The sequence below is a fragment of the Anser anser genome, assembly GCF_964211835.1.
Source record: "Anser anser genome assembly, chromosome: Z".
In the NCBI taxonomy this organism is placed as follows: Eukaryota; Metazoa; Chordata; class Aves; order Anseriformes; family Anatidae; genus Anser; species Anser anser.
The window spans coordinates 68,004,295-68,026,245 of record NC_139723.1 but is presented as its reverse complement, the minus strand read 5'-3'; the positions used below and the strand labels follow the sequence as shown (position 1 = coordinate 68,026,245).

Genomic DNA, 21,951 nt, shown 5'->3' with positions numbered 1-21,951 from the left:
GACCTGCACACATGACATGTGCAGGCACAGCTGAATCTTTTTCCTGAACTGGGGTGATATTTCCCAGAATAAAATTTGCTTTTTTACCAGTTTGCATTTAAATGAATGAATGAATGAATGAATGAATGAATAAAGGAATTTTCATTTTGAAAAGTACAGATAGCTTTCAAAGAATCTGAGACCCCTCTACAACAATAAAGCTTGTTCTCTCATAGAATAGGAATCCACAGACTTGGTAAAATATTTATTTCTGGGCAACAGGAGAAAGTTATCTCAAGACTTGCCCTATAAAAGTAAATTTGCTGTATAAAAATAAACACATAAAAAACAATACATTATTCTGACACTTCAGACTTCACCAAAGTATTTATACAGACTAGAAAAACACCTGCTGGTTCATGGAATTGTATTGCTAATGGTGTCTGGCACAGTGCAATAAAGTTTTACTTTCCCACCCATTAATATAAGACAGATTTGCACTTGAACAGCAGATAGATAACATTTATTTTTGCTCTTACTTTGAAAGTACTTCAGTAAGCCTTGCAAAACTCACGTTAAGAAGTTTATTCACAGGTATCACTTAAAGAAAAGTTACTTGATACTGTCATGTGGACCAACTTCTTATACTAGGCCAGTACCCTACGAGGATATTGCAGAGCATTTAGTAGTTTTAACAGGCTTGATGTGTTTGTGTGTCAACTCAGAGGAAATTTCTGAAGAGCCTGAATAAGAGAAAATATCAAATATAGAGTATGTTGTGGTGATTTAAAGGTAAAGCCCCGTAAAACTGTTGAGATGTGAACTAGTGATGTTTGTTGAATTCCTTCTGAAATCCACTTGGTACTTGTGAGCCTGCATGAAAATAATCTTGCTTTACAACTTCCTTTTCCAAATAAACTGGCTTTATCAGACGTCAGTTCTAACAGTGCTCCTTTACAGCGGTAATATCATGTTTGCCTAAACTGGGAAAGAATTTGGAGTGTTCCTATGAGTACTTTCCTACATAGAAAAAAAAATAAAAAAATTACTCTGTGATTGCCTTTTTGCCCAACAAGAATATTTAAGAATCTATTGCCAGTAGGAGAAACCCTCTCCAGTTAGCCAACTCTGTGTCAATAATATGTATATACAAGTATTCAGAAGGAAATTCTTACCATATCCTCAGAGTACCTGTGCGAAGATCTCAGAGATTTGCCACGAGGAGGCTGGGAAGAAAAGCCATAAAGCTTGGCACACATGGCATGACCCCCTAGCCTAACAGAAGGATTCAGATGTAATGTGTTCCTTTTCAGTCTATACCTGAAACCTCACTATATACCACAATCTTATTAATTAGTTTTTAAATGCCTCAATGCTCATTTTCACTAATATACTACTACAGCTTGGTTCTTCATGCAAATTGGCTCCATTGCTGAGGAACAGACTCTAAACTTCAGCTTCATCTGTGAATTAACCACTTCACCATCCATTTACAGAAAGCCTGTGCTGACCTGCAAAATACTCTCATTTATTTGGATGACCGTATATAAAACAACAAAAAAAACACAACAAAAAACAAACAACACAGCGTGAAGAAAAAGTGAGGGTACTGTGCTACCACAGGAGAGAGCATTCTCTTCAAGACACTTCAATTGTTCCTGTAAGAGTTCTAGACTATTCCACCATATCAGCTTCTCATAATTATTGATAAAGGACACAAAAAAGACACAGAACTTCCATCATGGAAGAACCAGCCATGCAATCCCAATCAAAATTCACAAACCTCAAGCAGACAAAGGTGGTGGAATTTAACCCTTCAGCTGTACCTGTTTGCAGGCTGTCAGAGAATTAGTGTTTTTTTTTTTTTTCCCAGATATAACCTAGTTTTGTAGATTCACACAAGTAGAAGACGAATAGTACATTTTATTTTTCAGCATAGCATTAAATCTCTTTCATGGGGTAAACAAAAAATTAATTGCATTATATTTTGTGAGAAAAAAAAAAAGAGAAAGTGTCTAAGTGGATTTTATTGCCATAAATTTCAATACAAAATTAATTTAGAAAATAGAGTAGACGTGTAAACCACAAAAAGCAAAGGGGAAATATTTAACATGTAAAAGCCAATGAGTCTTCTAGCTGAGTAGCTGCAGATAAGCAAAACAATGTGTTATGAGAAATGTTAAATTATCTGGTAGCATAATAACAACATTCTTAAATTTTCAAAAGAGAAAAATGAATGAAGGTGTCCCAATTTTGTTTGTTTAATGAGGTTTCTTACAGGAACCAGCAATGTGCACCCACTCCATGAAAAACATGTCCCATTTGGTCTGGATAAAATAAGCTGCTTACTTTGAAGAGTTCCACAATTTAGCTTTGATTTTAGTGGCATCAATTTTTCTGTAATTAATGAGATATCATTCATCTTCTTAAAATTTTTTAGTTTGCTGCAGATACTATTTAGAAGCCACAGATAGCAGGGAAGGATTGTTTAACTTGTAATCAGCATTGATGCATTTCTACTTCCAACACCAGCACACTAGAGCAAAGAATAAGATTGTGTGGTAGGCAAACAAATCCACTGTTTTCTGAGGAACTCCAGCAAGGTCAGACGAAGAGGAAGGCAAAGGCATGCACATTCACATAAGAGTGTGTGATCTCTTTGTAGGCAAACTACAAAGACTAAGAAACCACCACAACAAGAATCAATTGACATAGCAAGAAAAGCATCTGATAAAGAAGCACAGAAATGATGGGATGCTGGCCATACTTCTCAGGTTGTCCTACACTGTAACAAGATGACCTGCATTAAATGACCAGGTCTCACTTAGCATATTAAAAACAGATGAACAAAAAACAACCAAGAGAGGGCATTCTTCATATTTTTATAATAACTGGCTACTTTTTCTGGTGATTGGTATCCCACATTTCCTTGACGAAGAAGGCTGATGGAGAGTAACTATATTTCCCATGAAATAAAGAGTCAGATTTTCTGTGTGTGTACAGTAGCATATGTTTATTCCTATTGACTTTCACTTGAAGACTGTAAATTTGTAGCCGAGAAATTGTATTTTTATATCAGAACTTTCTCTTTAAACCAGGTTTGAATTGTCTTAATAATATAACATTCCTTCAGATGAAAATGGAAATGGAGCCACATACAGATAGACTAACTTCAATCTAATTTGTGCTTTGGTGTTGGAACAAGTAAAATCTCCCAGGAGGCTTTGAAGAAAGAGAAAGAACACCCAGCACCTGAACCAACACAGAGAGAAAAATAGGGCTTATCTGGAGTTTCGACTCAAACCTGAATCTGAACTTGTATTATCAGACAAAACTTTTTACCAGGAATTTTGTACAACTATTGTCTGTGTGTCTGGAAGCTCTCTACATCAGCTTTTCATCCAGAAAGAAAAGAGTCCAAAATAAGGAAGCTATGAGCATTTACAAAGCTAATCAAGTACAAACAAACATCTACCACCAGTTTCCACAGCCCAGAACAGGCAAGTCATGCTCCACTGGAGATAACAAGTTTTCCAGTTTTCCTGAGTGACATACCTCCAAGCAAAAACATCATGCTCAGAAATGAGCTTTTCAAAAACCAGTCTGGAATCCTTGCTCCAGAGCTCACTCACTGCATATTTAAGACATGCAAATAGAGGGGCATGGGGCTTTCTTTGCTATGTGCTCCCAGGTGGAGTGCATGACTGGAAATTCACACTTCAAAGAACATGTTTAGAGTTACTCATTTGCTGCAATTTTTAACACCACCAGAAAACACTCTAGATATGGAACTGAAGATTTCAGAATTAGTAGTACAGTCAGTAGGTTTACACAGATGGGCACAGTAGATGTGATCACTGCTGCTGATTTCCAGCAGCCTGAGTTTAAGCCAGCTCCATCCATAAGCAATGTGGCAATGCCTTACCCAAGATGTCCTTTATCAGGGCATGTTTGGGACGACAGCTATGAGGACCTGAGGTTCTTGCTTCTAACTAGCTGAGTACCAGAGAGAGAGCTTAGGTCAGTCTACTTCTGCCTGTTGAGACATTTTCTGGACTTGATTGTGCTTCTTACATAGGTTAACAGCCCACTGATCTAAGCAGTGTCAGATCAAGCCATATCACCATTTTGCTACGTCCTGTCACCCAAGTGTGTGACCTAACAGCCTCTGTATGTCCCCTATTTTGCCAGTGCTAGCAGTCTCGGTTATCCTGATCCAATAACTTTTCTCGACATGCCCTCTGCACTGAGTGCCTTTCGTTCTGCAAATTCACCTTACTGACTTCTCTTAAGTCCATCCCCCAGACACACGCCTTTCACAATACCTTAATAACATTAGCCAAATAGGACATATATACTAATTAGAATTTTAAAACAACAAAAACAAACAAACAAACAACCCCCCTTAACTACATTATACCAAGCACCATCTCTTGCCAAGTGACCACATAATCTAATTGTTGTTCCTCCTGTCATTCCTCACTGCCTTATTACTCAACAATTATTCTATGTCTATAATTAGTACACAGAGCTGCAACAGGAGATACTAACTCAGCTCCTTGGGCCTGTCTGAACATTTCCTGAAATCAGAAGGATTTTGCAGAGGACAGCAGCCACTGGAGGCAACAGCTTGGCAAGTCCATCAGCAGAACGAATCTTCAGTCCTTTCTCTTCAGAAAGACACTTAACCACCTCTACAAATCATTAACCCTAATCACAATCCAAAAGATCATTTATCTCTGGTCTTTATGGAATGAAAAAAAATAGCAACAAATACAGCTTCCCTTTCTCATTGCAGAAGTTCTCATCATCAGTGGAATTGCTAGCATGACACAGCTGAGCATTATTTACCCATAATAAGCATCTAAGGCAATAAAGAGTGTCTTTCCCATCCAAATTATGTAATGACTTCCACATTCCTTCATTTTTGGGGGAAGCATTCATTATGGACAAAGTAAGAGATTACTTCTTAAAATAAGGCCAGTGAATCAAATTCAGCCACAATTCATTAAAACAAACAAACAAACAAAAAGACTTCTTTGCATTTCTTTATAGCTCCATTCAGAAAAGAATAAGAAGCCAAATCTGTGCTGCAATTTGCTCTCCAGTACCTGAAATGCTACAAGGTTTCTTTGAAATTTGACTTAAAACACAACCTGGATTTAGTCAACCCTAGATAATATTAGGTAGATTCATCCTATTTTTTCTCTGTACCCAATATAATCTGAATTTGTAAGCATTCTTAAAAGCATGAGATTTAAAGGACTTAGAGCTTTATGGTTGTTTTATGTCTGTTCATTAGGAAAAAACGTTGAATAACTGATCTCTTCTCTCTAGTGAACTCAGAAAGGCTTTTATAAGCAATCTTAAAATTACAAGTATGAAAATACTCTTTTTTTTTATTTTTTTATGCCATCAAAGAGAGAATTAATGAAAATGTAAAAGTCTGAAATGGAAGGCAATACCCTGACTACATTTTCCTCTGTTTTCTAGTTTAATTGTCCAGCATGGTGAAAAAACAGTATTTATAAGCCTCTGTTATTGAACATAATTACAATTGTAATGTCATTTTCAACCATATGAAATGCCAGAACAGAGCTTATTTGTACAACACAAATTGGTCAATACAATTATAGAATCACCCTTCGTTTTTCCAATACCCTGTTTTCTGTAAGTCTACAGCATAAACCCACTGTTTGAGGAGTGAGGTTGTGTTGAGGAGTTGAGAATTCTATTAATGTTTTTGTTTGCTTGTTTTGTTTTTGTTTTCCATTTGTTTGTTTCTTCCACAAATTAAGTTCACCACTAGTTGCAAGTTCCTCACTGTCCAAGTTCTTACATGAAGATCTCAGGACCTGAGCATGAGGAGGAGCAATTGACGAGAGCAAGAGCTCTGACCATTTAAGAAACACTGTTGAAAGAGATCTCACACTAATAACCAAATCCCATCTGAGCTCTGTTTTACTTTTGTAAAGCTGATGTATTAGTGCTCCTCATCTGACAGAGTGGTTCTACATAAAAATACATTAGTATCCAGAAAGGATTTGTAAAGCCTGAAGCCCTGCAGAAGAGCCCCCCCACATACTAAACAGATTCCCAAGGGGACAATCAGTACTCAAGATACAAGTCAGGTGTATATAACATGCACAAAAGGGAGCTGGACCATAAGTCAGAGACAATGCAAAAAAATCTTGTTTTAGGTAAGACCTCTGTTTCATGCTGCTGAATTGTTACACTTCTCAGGTAACTGTTTCCAGTTTTCACCCACCTCCCTGAAATCTATTTGTCCCATATACTACCCTTCTGTATGTCCATTCCAAAAGTTTCATACTAGCTGATCTCTGTATGCCAAACCTGTGATATCAGGATACAGTAGAAATTTTAAGGCGCCTGCTGCATGCTCTATTTCCTGTTGCTATTACTTAGGTTAGCTAATATCTGTTTCTCCCTCCCATGCCCCAGCTTTCTCCAGTTATACAGATGTTGCATGATGCAAAGTTAACCAGTGACTAGTAAAACAAGGAAACGAGGTTTACTGTTTTCTTTCTCTTCATCTTACTTTTCTCATAGAAGGGTAGATTGTTACAATTATTTTCTACTCTGCTTCTACACCTGAATCTGCCTGAATGGGGAAACCTGGGGTAGAAAAAACAATTAAGAGCACTCTCATTTCATTTGTCATGTATTCATTAGAAAATAGAAGATATTTACTTTGTCATTTGTGCAAATGATGCACCATCAAATGAAAGCATCAATAACAAAAAAGCAAGAAAACAAACTGTTGTAAAATTTGGAGATGGGAAACTTTGCATTGTAAGTAGCAGTACAGAAAGGCACAGAATACACAAGTCACAAATCCCCATCATTGCTGAAAAACTGAGGCTCAGAAAAGCAAAGGTTGGTTCTAAAAAGGCCACAGAAATCTGAAACATCTCAAGCAACGACTGCTGTACATGTCCCTGGCCAACCACCCCACCACATACTCCCTGACCAGCCAACAGCCCAGCTTGATGGCAACAGGGTGTTTTAGTTGCCATGCCTGTTGTTTAGTCACTAGTCTTCCCTCTGAAGACTTCCAGCAAAGATGCCAATTAGTGCAAATGGCTTGTAATTAGCAGTGATGCTTTTTTGTAATGTGGATACCTGCTCAGTATGAGCAGGAATAAGCCACCAACTCATTTCACATGGTCCAGAGGCAGCCATCGGAAGGTAAAGATTTGCAGTTAATAAAGGCCTATGCAAGAACGAAACCAGTGACTCAGAGGAGCAACACATTGTCCTGCAATACTGGTCCCCAAAGCTAGCACCTCTAATCTAACAGGATCATTGTTAATCTCTCATTCTAATAAGAATGTGAACATTTTCTAAGCACCCACTTCATATTTAATGTTCTCAGAGATGCCTTTTGTGTATATTAAACGTGCTGCCCCAGGCCTCCTGACACGGCACCTTCTCCTTCAGGCGGAGGGGAATTCAGTCTCCCTGAGGGACTCCTGCTTTCCTCATCCCACTTCACACCCATCTCCTCCTGCCTTCCCCTGCCGGCACCTTGCCTGCATCTCCTGCTTCATTTTCTCCCTGCTAATCCTCCGCTTGACCCAATTTAGCACTGCTCTCTCAGCTCTCCTGGCAACAGATATTCAATGGCTACTAATAAGTAAGTTCAAGTATCTTCCTTCTGTTCTCAGCTCCACTTAATAAGGAAAGGCTCTAATTTTTTCTGGGATTTTGAACTTCTGCACTTGACTCATTCCCTTCTTGTTTCTTAAATTCTTGTAGCATCTTTTCCCTAGTCGCATCACTTCCTTTCCTCGGCATTTCACCCCTGCTTCATGCCTGCTTTTATCACCAGCACAGCCTGCCAGCTGCCTTTTCTCTCATCTCCAGTCCCTTCAGAGTGCCATCTCTAACAGCTTTCTTTGACACGAATTAATGAGATGACATTCAAGTTCCTCCCCTGCTCCAAACACACAAGGTCCCACTTACTCCTTCATCTCTCCTTTTACTGATTGATGATGGATCAATTTGATTCCTTCTATGACTTTTCTTTGCTATTCTTTGCTACTTTATCTTCCAAAACATGAAGACCACTTTTCTCTCATCCCTCCCCAGCATTGCTTTGACCCTCATGTGTCTCTGAGATGGCTGAAAGTGGGACTCCCACCCCAGTCCCTGCTGTGAGGTATCCTCAGGTCCTCCCCCAGGCCTGCCCCAGCTTTGCTATTAGGCTGCCCCAGGCCTGACCCAGCTTTCTCTGAGCCTGCTGTGAGGCCTGCCTCAGGCCTGCCCTCCACTTCCTCACAAAGTACCTCAACTGGCTGTCTCCTACTTACCTGCCTCTTCAGCCCCCGACTTCCCTCACAATGTTTGCATTGAGAGAGTGTTCAAAACATGTGCTTCTGCATCCCTGGCTGCCCTCCCCCATGTTTCCTTCACAGGACTCCCTCCCATGACTCACAACTCTCCAGCACCTTCCCTTCCTCACAGTGCTATGAGCTCCCGTGCCTTTTCCAGAACCCCTCTGAAAACCTTGTTCCCTTCTGTGCTGTGAGTCACCCTCCCAAGCCAACCTTCTAATTATTTGTAATTAACGATAACAAGAAGGAACTGACATGCTGGGGAAATGTAAGATGTGAGGATGAGAAGCTCAGTGTAAATGCTTAGAGAGACAGAAACAGCATCATATACTACTGAATAATCCTATAATTGCTCTGTGTGCTTTCCGCTCCCCATAACCCCTGTCTGACACCCCCTTGTTCTGTGTCCTGTTATGAGATATCTAGCCTTGACTGTAAGCAGAGACCATCCACTGCATTTCCATTGGTACACAACAGAGGTTGGTGTGTCTGGAAATCAGGCCAGCTTTTTTCCTTTGCCATGTGAAACATCATACACAACTGTTGCAGTCTGTGCTAATAGGTAATAAAAAGAATTTAAATTAGCATGAGTTTCTCTCAGCTGCCTTGTACTAAAACGTCCAACCTTTCCTATTCTGTCCACTTATTTTACCTTTCATGTATTTTGACTGCAGTTATCCATGACTTAATGTGAAGACAGTCATGAGAACCTGGCCTTGAAGATGATAAGCAAAATGCTTTATTTATTTATTTTTTCTCTTCGAAGATGAAACTTGTTTTGATGGCACAACCTTGTTTCCTTTTGTCTGTTCTGACTGACTATCCTCCTTTGCCACAGCCTACTTTATTGAGCCCTGTACTTCCCCCCCACTCCTCCCATCTGAACCAGTAGTCTTCATCTATTAGAGACAGAATTGTTCATATCCAAGTCTACATATATTTTTTGCTTCTTTTACAATTCCAGCCATATATTAAACACTGCAATAAAAGGTGGGGAATTTCTCTCAAGATTCACTTCTTTTTGACATATCAGTATATAAGCCCCTGAGAGAACTGGGAGTTTGAAAGGTTTATTTACTTTTTCATATTTTATCTTTGAAATGATAGTAACACCAAGTCTTAGCATCTCTAATTCTGCAGGTACTGCCCTGAGAAACAAGGACTTCTAGCTTTCTTAGTGCTCAGTTAAAAATATCTGTGTTTGCATTTGTATTTGTGTCTGTGTTTTTGTCTGTGTCGTGGAGGTTCTCCAGATATTGCTTTACTTCCCCAAAATCTATTGAAACCTAGCACTGCAAAGCTGTTGAGAGAAGTAAAAGAAAGAAAATGAACCATTTTAAGCAGCCTTTCTTAAACCCATTCCTCTCTGAAGTGCTCAGCTCCCAGTAATGCTATAATCACACTAATTTTCTGGTCTTTAGGAGAGAGGAAAAAGAACCAATTTGCCAATCCCACCACATAAACCCTGACACTTTCTCCCCTCCAGTGAATCCCAACAAACAAACCTCCTTAAAATTTTTCAATGTCTTTATTTATATTAAAAAAAAAAAAAAGGACTATGGCCATAAGTCACAAATTGCAGATGCTACTTTAAAGATGAGAAAATTCTATATGTGTTAAATTTTCCTGAACTGTCAGTTTACCTGTTAATTTGATTATAATGCTTGTGTCTCTGAAGTCAGTGTTTGAAATATGAGTAGGTGAGGTCTTCCTGAGTCTGCAATAGGATTGAAATTGTGACCTCATAGCTCTTTTTATTCATCTTGCTAGCAGTGTTGATGTGATGGTCATTTGATGTGAAATACTGTGAATTGAGTCCTTCAGAAGAATGTTGCATGAGAAAGATGTCCAAAATGACCAGGTTGTGACTGGGTTATTTGAATTACTTTGGAGTAGTCTTTGTTTGGGAAGTGTAGAGTTGTGTGATACAACAGCCCTAAAGATCTTAAATCCAGGTATATAAATAATGATGTGATGTTTATTCCAGAGTGGAATTATGGGGAAAAGAGGAGAAAAACAGAATGATGGTAAAAAAAGAGGTCTTTAGGAAGGGAAAAGGTATTATCTGGTATCTCAAGTAATAAGAGTAGTAAAGCATTAAATATGCTGTGGACCAAAGCTCAACTTTATTTTTAAAATGAATGTGGTTGAATTAAAAGGAATTTTAATCAGAACTATCTATCCATTAAGTATCCACAGTCAGATTATGAGTATTCCTCTGCATGAAGTCTAATATGCCGAGAGAGGGGGGGGTCTTCTCTGACAGAAAGACTACAGTAGTTGTGTTGAAGTCATTGGGGTTAGCGACGAGAAAGGGAGCACTGTGTGTGCTGTGACTCTGGATTGGAAGGGCTTGGACTGACTATCAGCTGCCTCCACTTTATATTGTCCACCTCTGCCTACAATTCTTGGTGGATGGAAAGACACCCACCCATTCATCCACAGAGCACTGTTGTTCCACCCTCTCCTTTAAATGGCTTTTGAAATTATTGATGGAAAATATGCAGTGATTTCCATGAATCATTCAAGATAAGTAGGGGAGGAGAGCATGGGGTAATCTTAATTTCTGGCTTGCCTCAAGAGAAGGCAAAGTGCCAGGGAGTTCTTTCAATTACTCCAGTCAAAATCCTTTGTGGAGGCAACAGTAAGGTACCTCACTGCCTTTTAACCTCGGAATAAAAAGTTTTTACCTTACCTTGTCCAGTTTTGTACCAATAATGAGTATTCTCAAGGCATTGTTGATTTCATTAAATCTTTATGTCACCATTATGACAGTTTAAAGTGTTTCTTTTAATAATAAGTAGGAAGAGCAGTAAATAGTCAAGTGGGATAATACCTTACTCCTGTTCACAAAACACCTACGTAATAGAGACAATGTAAAATGTTTTCTTCCCCGTGATTTCATGGTACCTAAAAAACCTGCAAGAGTTTCAAATTTAGTCTAATTCTGCGTCATATGACAAAATCTTTCAAATCATTTTGCTTCCATGCTGAAGCTAATTTACACAGATAAATCCCAGAGGCTAAATCTTTGTGTTCTCTTATACTAATTACCAAACACTCATGAACCATGATATTCATTTCTGATACTGTATATTTAAGTGGATTTTAACTTCTTACTTTGAATATATTGGTCTAACATTGTAGCAATTCAGTCAAAGGCTATTGATTTTAATATGTCATAAGGAGTTTTAAAATGGACACCAGCCCCCCAAGAAAAAATACACAAAGCAAATAGTTAACTTACCTACAAGAATCTATAAAATGTTTTGAAAAATCATATTTGCATTTAGAATCCCTCTAATCATTCAGGAAATTCACAGTTATAAAAGGTTAGTAAAAGGATCATTTTCCAATCTGATTATTCTCAGAAGTAATGAAATTGGTTTAAAGTGACTGAATCTTTTTTTTTAATTATTATTATTTTTTTAATATAGTTTCCTAAGTAACCTGGACAATGTCAGGAAGTTTGTTAAATATTGCAGAGTAGCATGCAACACAAGCTGTCTTTTTTTTTTTTTTTCTCATATACTGTATATGAAGTGATTTCATGAAATTGAATCATTTCAGAACACCTTACATGAACTACAGAGTGACCCAGAACACTCAAGTGACTAGTGGCATCACTGGGTAATGCATTGCGTTGATATTTTTGAATTGCTTCCTTGACTTGCTTCCTACTGGCAGGTTACCACACTGGACTGTGCAAGTACACATGTATACTTGCAAAAATATACTTTAAGATTTGATAAATACATTTTCATATAAGTACAACAAAGGGGGGTTATTTGTTTTTTATTGTTTCTGTTTGTTTGTGACAGTGTTATTTCCTGGGTCCATCACTCATACTTGAGAAACCTATGTGCCAACTTTCACCTAATCCTTTAATCCCCATATATTCCTTCAAGTACATGTGCTCCCAAAGTACATGTTTATGCTGTGTTTACTCTGTTTTTCAATAAAAAAATTAGAACCACTGCTTGACAAACATAAAAAAAAATCCACAACGTATGACTTTCTTTCAAGAGGAGGTAAGACACTTGTTATATTGAGGAGTGGACAAATACACTTCTAATATTAATCTTCTCATACACAGAATTACAACAGGGATGCTATGTGATTGGGTAAAGGAGGTCAATTAGTGCACTACAGTGTCTTATTTAAGACAGGATCCACCCTGGGAAAGAATTTCAGAACCTTTGTTCTAAATGTCCTTATGTTACAAGTTCCAAAGCAGCTTTCCCTCCTTGGACTGAGGGAGTAGGGTGAAGGTAGTGTACTTTGAAATTAGCATTTTTTCTTAACCCTATATAAAAGCCTTTCTTATTTTTTCAATATGAAACTTGAAAAGTAAAGTAAGGGTACAAAGCACTGACCAGAAAGATACAGAAAGATGTAGAAAGCACCAAGCATCCCGGTACCATACATATACATTGCATACAGATAATTGATTCACTTAGCTGTATTTGAAGGAGCTGCATTACAACCATCCACAACCAGTTAGCATCCTACGACAGGATTTAGGGTGTTTGCTTACAGCAACCCAAATTTCAGCCACAGAAAGATGATTTTGATACTCGAAGAAATTATAGCAACTGAAGTAAAGCTTCACAGTTTCTCTAGCACATAGACATTCAAAGAACTGTTCTGATTGGTTTTCCGTTTGAAGAAATTAAGTACTATGGACCAAGTAATTTTTGTTTCAAATACAAACTGTGCGCTTACTAGTAAAATAAACAAAAAGTGATATCTTACTTTGTAAGTAAAGAGAGCTCAACAATGACTGTATGTGCACAGCAGAATGAGGTAACCATGTCCTCCCAGGAATAAAATCAATCATTATCCCCTGAAGAAAGCAGACAGCTGGGAAGCTGAATTCTGCTCACTATAGCAAGTATATATTTAACTTCACTGAAGTGCCTAGAGTTACATTAATGAATCCATCTGAAGAACTCAATTAAGTCTTCCTGTCTAGACTTGAGAAGCAAATAAATATTACCTAATGCATGGTATTCAATACAAGGAAAACAATCACATTTATACAGCTTGCTGCAAGATGAAGCAAGTCAGTGATACCTCCTCTGCTCACTATTTTGGGTTGACATCTGTACTTTCTTTAGTCTGCACTTTATTACACTGACTGCCTGCTCCTTGCATTCAGCTGCTTTGAATGAAACACTGATGACAATTGAGGTCTGTCTTTAGAACAAACCTGGTTCAGTTATACAATGATTAATCCAAATAAACAGTTGAACTACTGCTTGATGCTGCATCAGAACATTTGAAAACCAGTCTTCATTTACGTAGGCCTAGGTACTATACAATATATAGAAGGAAGTAAGTCTAGGCTACAAGTAGACATAACCCTCCTACACTGAGTCATCAGTCCTCAGTAATCCCCTTTATTTGCATAAATTAACAGACAAATTACATTGCCTTCAATGCTTAAATGCTCTTATCTACATACTCCTAGGAGCAGTGGGATTGCAATACAGGCCAGGCCATCTTTATGCTGTCCTTAGCGTAAGGCTTTTGTCCTAGGAAAATAAGTGAGCGTCAAGGTCCATATCATTACTCCACAGCTTCATCAATTGTTGATTCAGGGCTACTGCTATAATTAGCAGTGAGTTAGTGATGCTTGTGACTACAAGTGTGCATAGACATGGACAGACTGCTCATTTTTAAAGCTTCAGTCATTTGTAGCCTGAGCTGTAGCAGACTTTCTTTTTTTTAAGTGGCATAAGGAGAGCAGACTTGCAAGATGTTTATCAATAGCAAGGAGGGAAGGTTAAGTTGTACTGTAAAAAGAGTGGAGAGTGATGCTTCAGATTTTCCATTATCTTTATTGCCAACAGAATTATATTTAAAATGCCAAGGTCCAAAAAAAATGTTGTATAATAAATACTTCACTTTAGGCTGTAATAAATAAAAAAATTATTAACAAGGAATGCACTTTGCCAGCCGCAAGTGTGGGTAGTTTTTGAAAAATAAGGGGGTGAAAAAAAAGTATGGCCATAGTTCACAGTCAAGCAGCTAGAAGCTGCTTGTTGCTTGTAACAGCTATTCCACAGCAATGGAGCTCACCCTTCCCTCCCTTTCCAGATGCGTATTCACAGTTTAACTCCATCAGAAATGCTCTCTTACACAGGAGCAAGTAGTCACACTATGCTCAGAATTCATGTCAAAAGTATCTTTAACACACACAAAGCAAGGAAAACTATGGTCCGAAGAACTCCTTGTCACACCATTTTAGTCCAACAGTAGATTTAGGCTTCTGTCTAACAGAAGTGTGCCCAGCACACTATGACAGTCAAGTTTTCGTACCACCACACATCCATCATCAACATACTAGTTGCTCCACTATCCCCACTGTAAGTTTCACAGTGAACAAGAATGTCCATTTGGTTTAAGAGTCAGTCCCTTCAGTTACATCGCTGCAGCAGCATGTTCAGAGCATATTCCATTCTGTGTTTTAGTTCCAGCGAGCATCCAGAAACCAGAAGAGTTGTCAGGCGAAACGTTGTGGATATCCTGTCTTCATTGATGTAGGTAAGGAGATATTCCTCACTTTGATTGCAAATGATGATTTTCGTGTGATCATGATAGAAGTTCACCTGCAAAAGAGAAGAGAGCTCCTGTTTGTATAAATTCTCATCTCAGTGACTGCCACTTATCCAATTTTGCAGTCAAGGATTGTAGAAGCATTGTGTCAGGTGATGCAACAAGACTTACTTGAAATGTGCCATCATTGAAGAGCATCATCAATGCTTTGTCAGATTTAAGCCACTGTAAGAGGTAAAGCCTGGGCCTGCGTACATCTGTTAGGCTGGGCAGATCACCTCCCTAGGGAAAGGAACAGACATCATGTTAAGAACTCACAGTTCATTTAGCTGAAGGTTCACTTCTGCAACTCAACATCCAGAAAGTGCTGAACTTACATCCATGAGGTTCTCTTCCATGTAGTGTGAGAAATACTTCAGTACAGTTACTTGGCTAATGAACTGTTCGGGAGCCTCTGCAGCTGAGAAGACAGAGCATTGGCCTAGCTCAGCGTAGTAATGGACTGTCCTGTATGAGGAAAAAAAAATCGGGATGTCAGATGTAAGATAAAAGCATCAAGTTTAAATTGCCTAAGTGAGTGGTCTGTTTTGTAATTATTCTTACTTTTTATCTGGCAGAAGGCTCATATGTGCCCCATTGTTGAAAAGGACACCGACAGTGTGATCTGACAGCTGGTAGCCAAAGCCATATTTGTTAGAATAGTCCACCCATTTTGTAACCCACTGGAAGGATGCTGTCAGCTGTTCTTTGGGAATGCTATCTGCTTCTGGCATGTTCTCCAGACATCCACGCAAAACCCTTGCAACTGTATCCGCAACACTTCCCATAGTACTGTCTTCCAGGCCTAAAAGAGAAGGATTATTAGACTGATATAACCACACAGAGAAAGCTTTAATTCTAAACCTTTAAGTTATCTGGACTGTAATTTTAACAAGTTCAGTCTTTATGGCTTTCCAGTTTTAATTCTTTCAAAATATTAAAAGTATTAAAATATTAAAAATATTATATATAAAATATGTAAAGCACTGAAAATATGGGGTAGGAAGCAGCTGTTTGTTCCAGACTTCTAAGTCTGGAGACACGAAGAAAGTAAGAATGGGATTTAGAATCAGAGATTACATTTCACTGCACTTACATTCACTGCTACTGCTGCAGCTTCCCAAAGTTCCTCTGACTATCATCCGAATAGAGTCTCCAACCTGCTTAGTTTCTGGTAATGCTCCTGGCTTGGCTACTGTTGTGATAAGAGGCTGGATCTCCTAGAAGAGATGTCAGACATGTAAACGTAAAACATAACATGAGCCAAGGCTTACACACAAGTTTTCACATAGCTTTCCAGTCTATCAACAAATGAAAAATTCTAGGAAGACTGGTATTAATGTTTCAAGAAAGTACAAAAAACTACTATTAGACTGAGCTTAAAGAAGCATGCCAAGTCCTTCCATTCTTCAGATCTTCAATTTTAATCTTAAACACTATTAATCTTTTACTAGTGCAGGAGAGCAGAAGACAGCTAGATGCAGGCCTTAACACCAAAATTTTAAGAGTTAGACTTCAGTGTTCTACCTTTTAAGAAGAAATAGTATTCAACCATAAACTGAAGCCCTGAATTTGGAATATTGGGAAAGAGCACCTGGCAGACTAGTTTCCACATAGACAATGGGTGCTAGGCAGATACTGTAATTACTCAAAAGACAAAAATGATAGTCTCCCTACAAAGGCTACCATAGTTTGGTGAAGCTCGGTTAAGCCTTCTTAAAGCAATTCTCCTAATCATTTAAGCTTGACTATGCTGTGTACAGTCTCAGCTGTGATATGCAAGTCAAATATAACTTAATTATAGCTACTCCACCCAACTGTTATTGGATCTGAATTGAACCACACTTGCATTTACCTCATCTGTTCTGTGTTTGTGGGGCTGCTGGGTTATCGATGTCTTCTTCAAATCATGCCTGAGCTTGTAAATTTCTTCATCTTCTTTAACTAGTCTATCTGTAACACAGGAAAACAGAACGAAAAAAACCTTAATGTTGCATCTAGAAGTGTTCGATATCCTGCATTACAGAAAACCTAACAAGTTAGCTGCAGAGTGCATTGTCTCCTTCCAGCAAGTACTTTTAAACCCGCCATAGTCTCCCAGAACAGCAGTGCCATTATACACAGATCACTAAGAGAGCAAACTTAAATAGACTGGCTAACAGATGGCCCATATAGATTGTCAGTATGCCAGAAGAAGCATTTACTTATGTAAGTTGGTGTAGGTTGCAGGCTGCCATCAATACCTATTGATAAAGAGGTCAAACCTAATCCAAGGAAGCTCAGAGACAAGTACAGGGGCTCCCTTGTTATGTCACAGCTGTATATTACAAGCACGACACTGAAGCACTGATGACAGAGAGGTAAGTTCCAAGCATAATTTTAATTCACTTACTGTGTGTGTCGAAGTATCTAGCTTTATCCTTTTTACCACCAAAGAGAGCAGCAGCTGCTTTTTTGAAGAAATTTTTAGCAGGACTTGACAAATGGAAGTCAGGAACGGTGTGACAACAGCTAGCAGAAAGTCTGTCGGGTGTAAAGCCCTGTGGAAATGAGATTCAAAAAAGCAATTTTAAGACCACAGGGTGCCTATTTAAGGGTGGATAGTTTTCAGCCAGAACAGTAGACAATACCAACCTGTACAAAAAAATCATGTCGAATTATTTCATCTAAACTGGGCCGGTCTTCAGGATTCTTTGACAACATACTAGCTATTAGGTGTTTTGCAGGTGCCAAGAGAGATGAAGGCAGACTGTATCTTGCTTCCCTTATACATCTGTATGTCTCTTTAAGATTTGTAGTCTCAAATGGGGGTCTTCCCAACAGCATTGTATACCTGTTGAAAAGCAAAATGAAAGCATTTTATACCTGTTTAAAAGTAAAAGGAAACTAACTTTACATGTTTTATACACCCACAATTTATATCTGCAACTACTGAAAATGTTTGTCTCCTTTTCACAAGAAGGAAAAATTGAATTTCTGCACTTTGGTTTGGCATATATAAAGGGCTGGAAACCAGTGCAGTCCCACATCCATTCCCTTTGAACTCTTAAAAGCCTAAGCCAGAAACAGAAATATTTTGTTTCAAAGGCAACAAAGTACTTACATTACACAGCCTAAGGCCCAGATGTCAGATTCACAGCCATGACCTTGTTTGTTGAGGACTTCTGGAGAGAGGTAATTTGGTGTGCCACATATTGTTCTGCAAATCAAAGAGGCCACAGAACCTGTTAGTATTCCAGATAGAAAAGGGAGAGAAGCTATTTTTCATAGGGCAGGTTTTACTCTCATGTTTGGGCAAGAGCTTGGAGGCCCTTGAAGAGGACTTCTATGAATGCTAATAGTGTAGACATGTTTCATGGTGTCTTCATGACACAGGAAAAGCAGACTCATATCTGCACTATTAGTCAGATACCCTGCCTCTGGCATTTGCTATTATTCAAATGCTCAGAGGAAAGCAAACGTCAAAGCACAGCAGCCTGTTTTCTAAGAGGGGAAATCTCAATGCCAAAAGAAACTAGCTTTTGCTATGGAACAGGATCTCTTTCCTGAGTGAATTTGGATTCATTTGCTACTAGGCTTTCCTTTTTTTTTTCTCATTAAAAAGTAAAAAATAAAAAATGCTCCTACCTCCTCCTGTGCTCCAGTGGTTCCAGACGAGCTGCCAAGCCAAAGTCACCCAGTTTCAGTTCCATGTTCTCATTAATGAAGAAGTTACCTAGCAGAAAGAGAAATTCCAGTCAGTCCTTTTCTTGCTAGGTAGGAATGCATTTGCCACAGGTGCTGAGTCATACTTTATTCAAAGCCAGAAGCTAGCCAAGATTTTTTTTTTTTTAATATGAATACTGAATGTCATCCCTTAAGCACTCCAAGTTTCCACTATAAAGACAGACTAAGCTGATTCTATTAATTAAGCTATCAGCACACAGGTGTAAAGTGGTATAGGGCTGACAGGACTGAAGTGGTGTTTGGAAGTAAGCAAGGAGCACAACTTACCTAGTTTAAGATCCCTGTGCAAGATTTCCTGTTCATGAAGATACTTTAGCCCTGACACAATTTGCCTGAGGTAGTATCGCACTTCTGGTTCTGTCAATACCTTCCTCGCTTTTAAGATGTGAGCCATGGACTGCAGAGGAAATACAAAGGAAAAACAAAGTGTCACTGAACATTCGCACACAGGATTATTCTTAAGCAGAGGTAAATTAATACACAGGTAAATGGCAACTAAAGAAGCCATGAAAAATACCTTTTACACATTACATATTTAAATTAGTTGCAGATTCCAGGCAAGTAAATACTGGATTTCTCCCAGTTGATGCTCACCCTTCTACTGCAGTACTCCAGAAGAATGTAAATATTCTCTCTGTCTTCAAAGTAGTGGTAAAACTGCACAACATGTCTATGATTAAGCATTCTATGCAGCTCAATCTCTTTATCAATCTGGAGAGACAAGAGGGGGAAGAAGCATTGTTAACCTTGTGACCACTAGCTTGAGCTGAGCAGACAGCTCTACCACAACCATTTCAGAAAAAGATGGTTGGGCAATCCAGCATGTACAGAGTTTCAGAGGAAAAAAAATATATATAATAATTCATGCACACACACCTTTTCCCTTTGATGAGGTTTTGCTACTCTGCTGTGAGGAATGATTTTTGCAGCATAAACTTTATTTGTTGTCAAATCTGTCATCTCATAACACTTTGCGAATCCACCCTGAAGAGACACACAAGAAAAAAAGGCAATTACAGCAGGTACGAAAGAAGCCCCACACTTAGTCATTCACCAGCTCACGTATTAGTCAAGGAGCGCGACTTCCTTCGCACGGGACAATTTGGTAAAAAGACAGGCTGCGCGTTCATCGGCTGCCCGAGGGTTTGTGTCGCTCCCCCCAAAGCCAAATCACTTCCGCGGACTCGCCGGGGCCGGTATGAGCCGGGGAACAGGATGGGTGCTGGAACCGAGGGGGAGGCCGGGGCGAACCCGGGGCGCTGTGGGGTCCGAGGGGTGCACCCCGCAGGCAGAGCAGCCCCTTTTGGCCGGGGCGGGCACGGTCCATTACCTTTCCGAGCACCTTCCCGCGGCAGTAGCGCTTCCCCGTCGTGGGGTCGGTAATAATCCGGGAAACCTCCGCGGCTGGGTGCGGGTGCTGGTGGGGCTGCTCCTCAGCCTTTTTCCTCCGTGACTCGCCGCCGCCGCCCCTGCCCATCGCCGCCTCGCAGCCCTTGGAGGCTCCGCCGCCGCCGCCTCCCGGCGGGTAGGCGATGGTCCGCAGCAGCTCCATCACCGCACCGCGCAGCCCCTCGCCTCGCCGGCTCCGCGCTGCCCACCCCGAACCCTTCCCCACCCCGCTCCCGACCCGCTCCCGACTCCGGGCAGCCGCCCGGTTCGCCCCTTATATCCCGGGCGGTCGCCCCGCCTCGCCGCTCCGCCCCGGACCCCGCTCCGCCCTCGACGAGACCGCCCGGATAGGCCCCCGGCGGCGGGGACAGGCGGGGATCGGCGACGGAGCCGCCCTCTCCCCTCCTCTGCCTTCCTCTCTCCTCCTCTCCCCTCCTGTCCTGCCCGGCCCGGCCCGCGGGAGGCGGCCGTCCGTCCGTCCGTCCGTCCGTTCTCGCGGCTGCAGAGGAGGAAGGCAGGGAGGTGTATACACGTATATCTATTTTTCTTCCCCACCCGTGCCTAAGCAGCGCCGCCGCAGCACGGTGCCCTGCGCGATGCTGAGACCCAAGCTCGCATTCCGCTTGCCCGCTCCCCGGTCCCCCTGTTGCACGGGCAGCCCTCTCCACGACGCCCCCGGGCGATCGGAGCTGTCTGACAGCTCGGGGCAGCGACAGCCGGCTCTAACGTTTTGTTTTGGAGGACAAATAAGTCTTCAAACATCTACATCACACAATGCACCTCTAAAGGCAGTGGTGGCTTTGCCATTCGGGGCAGCCCGTGACTGTTATGATGCACCAGTAAATATCTACCCCGTTCCTTTTGCATTGAGCAGACAGTCTCCCACAGAGCTCATCACATTTACTCTTCTCCCCTCCCCAAGATACTCTGAGCATCACATCTCTCTTCTCCCTCCAAACACTTCCCTCCTTGAGGTTATTTTCCCCTGAGGCGGGAAGGCAGTGGCCAGCAGCAGGTCCCAGCGCTGCTGGTGCTGCCTCCCAGCGTGGGGGCAAGGAAGAACTGCAGTGGGGCAGCAGGAAGACTGCAGCCAGGCAAGCACCTCCTGCTACAGCGTGCTCTCCCCACCTCCAGGATGCTGTTTTGCAAGCTGAAATTGAAGTTTCTGCCCGCTGAGTTATCGTATCGGACACAGAGACGTCTGGGGACCACACGCCCTGACCTCTGATCTAGATCTCTGAATATAGATGATTCTTGAAGAGTGTAGTATGTGTATGACAGATAAGTTTTAAAATATGAAAGTTTGGACCGACAAAGTTTTGCATTTCTTCCATTCTGAGGATGCAAATATTCCAAAGATCATTACTTTCTTGGTATGTTGTACATTTATGAAGTATTGTGTGCTTGTTGATACACACTAGAAATTCTTTTGCCTACATACACTCTGGTAAAAATAGAATTTAATACAAATGAATATCTGAGCATGTAACTGTATGCAAAATTGTACTGTTAGTCCCTGAATATCCCTCATTTCAGATCTTCAAACAACAGTAAAATACACTCATTTTGCATTGTCAACAACACTGTGTAAGTTTTATCAGAAATCCCCAGTAAGAGAAAAAGTGAAAACAATAATTTTTAAGTTTCCCTAAATAAATATTGCATTTTGAAGGAGTGTCAAATACATTTGATTAAGTACACTCTGCATGTGCCCATCTGTAGTTAGGTACTGAACATGCTTTTCCATATGGAGGTCTTTTTTTCTACCTCTTCTGCAAAGCCTAGTCAATTAATAATAGTATTATTAGTGTTTAGTCAAAGGGATGGGGAACAAAAACAGCAATAGGGAAAAAATTAGGATACCCAGACTTTACTCAGTCCTGTGCCAACTCTCCCTTCA

At 40.3% G+C, this 21,951-nt stretch overlaps 1 protein-coding gene across 1 annotated transcript; it reads right to left on the bottom strand.

The window, feature by feature from the left end:
- Window positions 1-14,159: 14,159 nt before the first annotated feature.
- Window positions 14,160-20,298, bottom strand: PLK2 (polo like kinase 2). The gene is made up of 14 exons (XM_083819071.1): window positions 19,993-20,298; window positions 19,539-19,646; window positions 19,257-19,373; window positions 18,930-19,059; window positions 18,564-18,651; window positions 18,040-18,135; window positions 17,571-17,769; window positions 17,329-17,476; window positions 16,792-16,889; window positions 16,033-16,156; window positions 15,501-15,741; window positions 15,275-15,404; window positions 15,069-15,179; window positions 14,160-14,950 (listed from the first exon to the last, which is right to left on the bottom strand). Exons 1-14 carry the CDS (start codon window positions 20,212-20,214, stop codon window positions 14,759-14,761), a joined length of 2,004 nt encoding a protein of 667 aa, XP_083675197.1. The 5' UTR covers window positions 20,215-20,298; the 3' UTR covers window positions 14,160-14,758.
- Window positions 20,299-21,951: the final 1,653 nt, after the last annotated feature.

Coding starts and splice junctions, on each gene's coding strand:
- PLK2 (XM_083819071.1), bottom strand. CDS start 20,214: ATGGAGCTGCTGCGGACCATCGCCTACCCGCCGGGAGGCGGCGGCGGC. Junction 19,374..19,538: donor AACCTCATCAAAGGGAAAAG/GTGTGTGTGCAT, acceptor TTGTCTCTCCAG/ATTGATAAAGAGATTGAGCT. Junction 16,890..17,328: donor TAGATACTTCGACACACACA/GTAAGTGAATTA, acceptor CCTGTGTTACAG/ATAGACTAGTTAAAGAAGAT.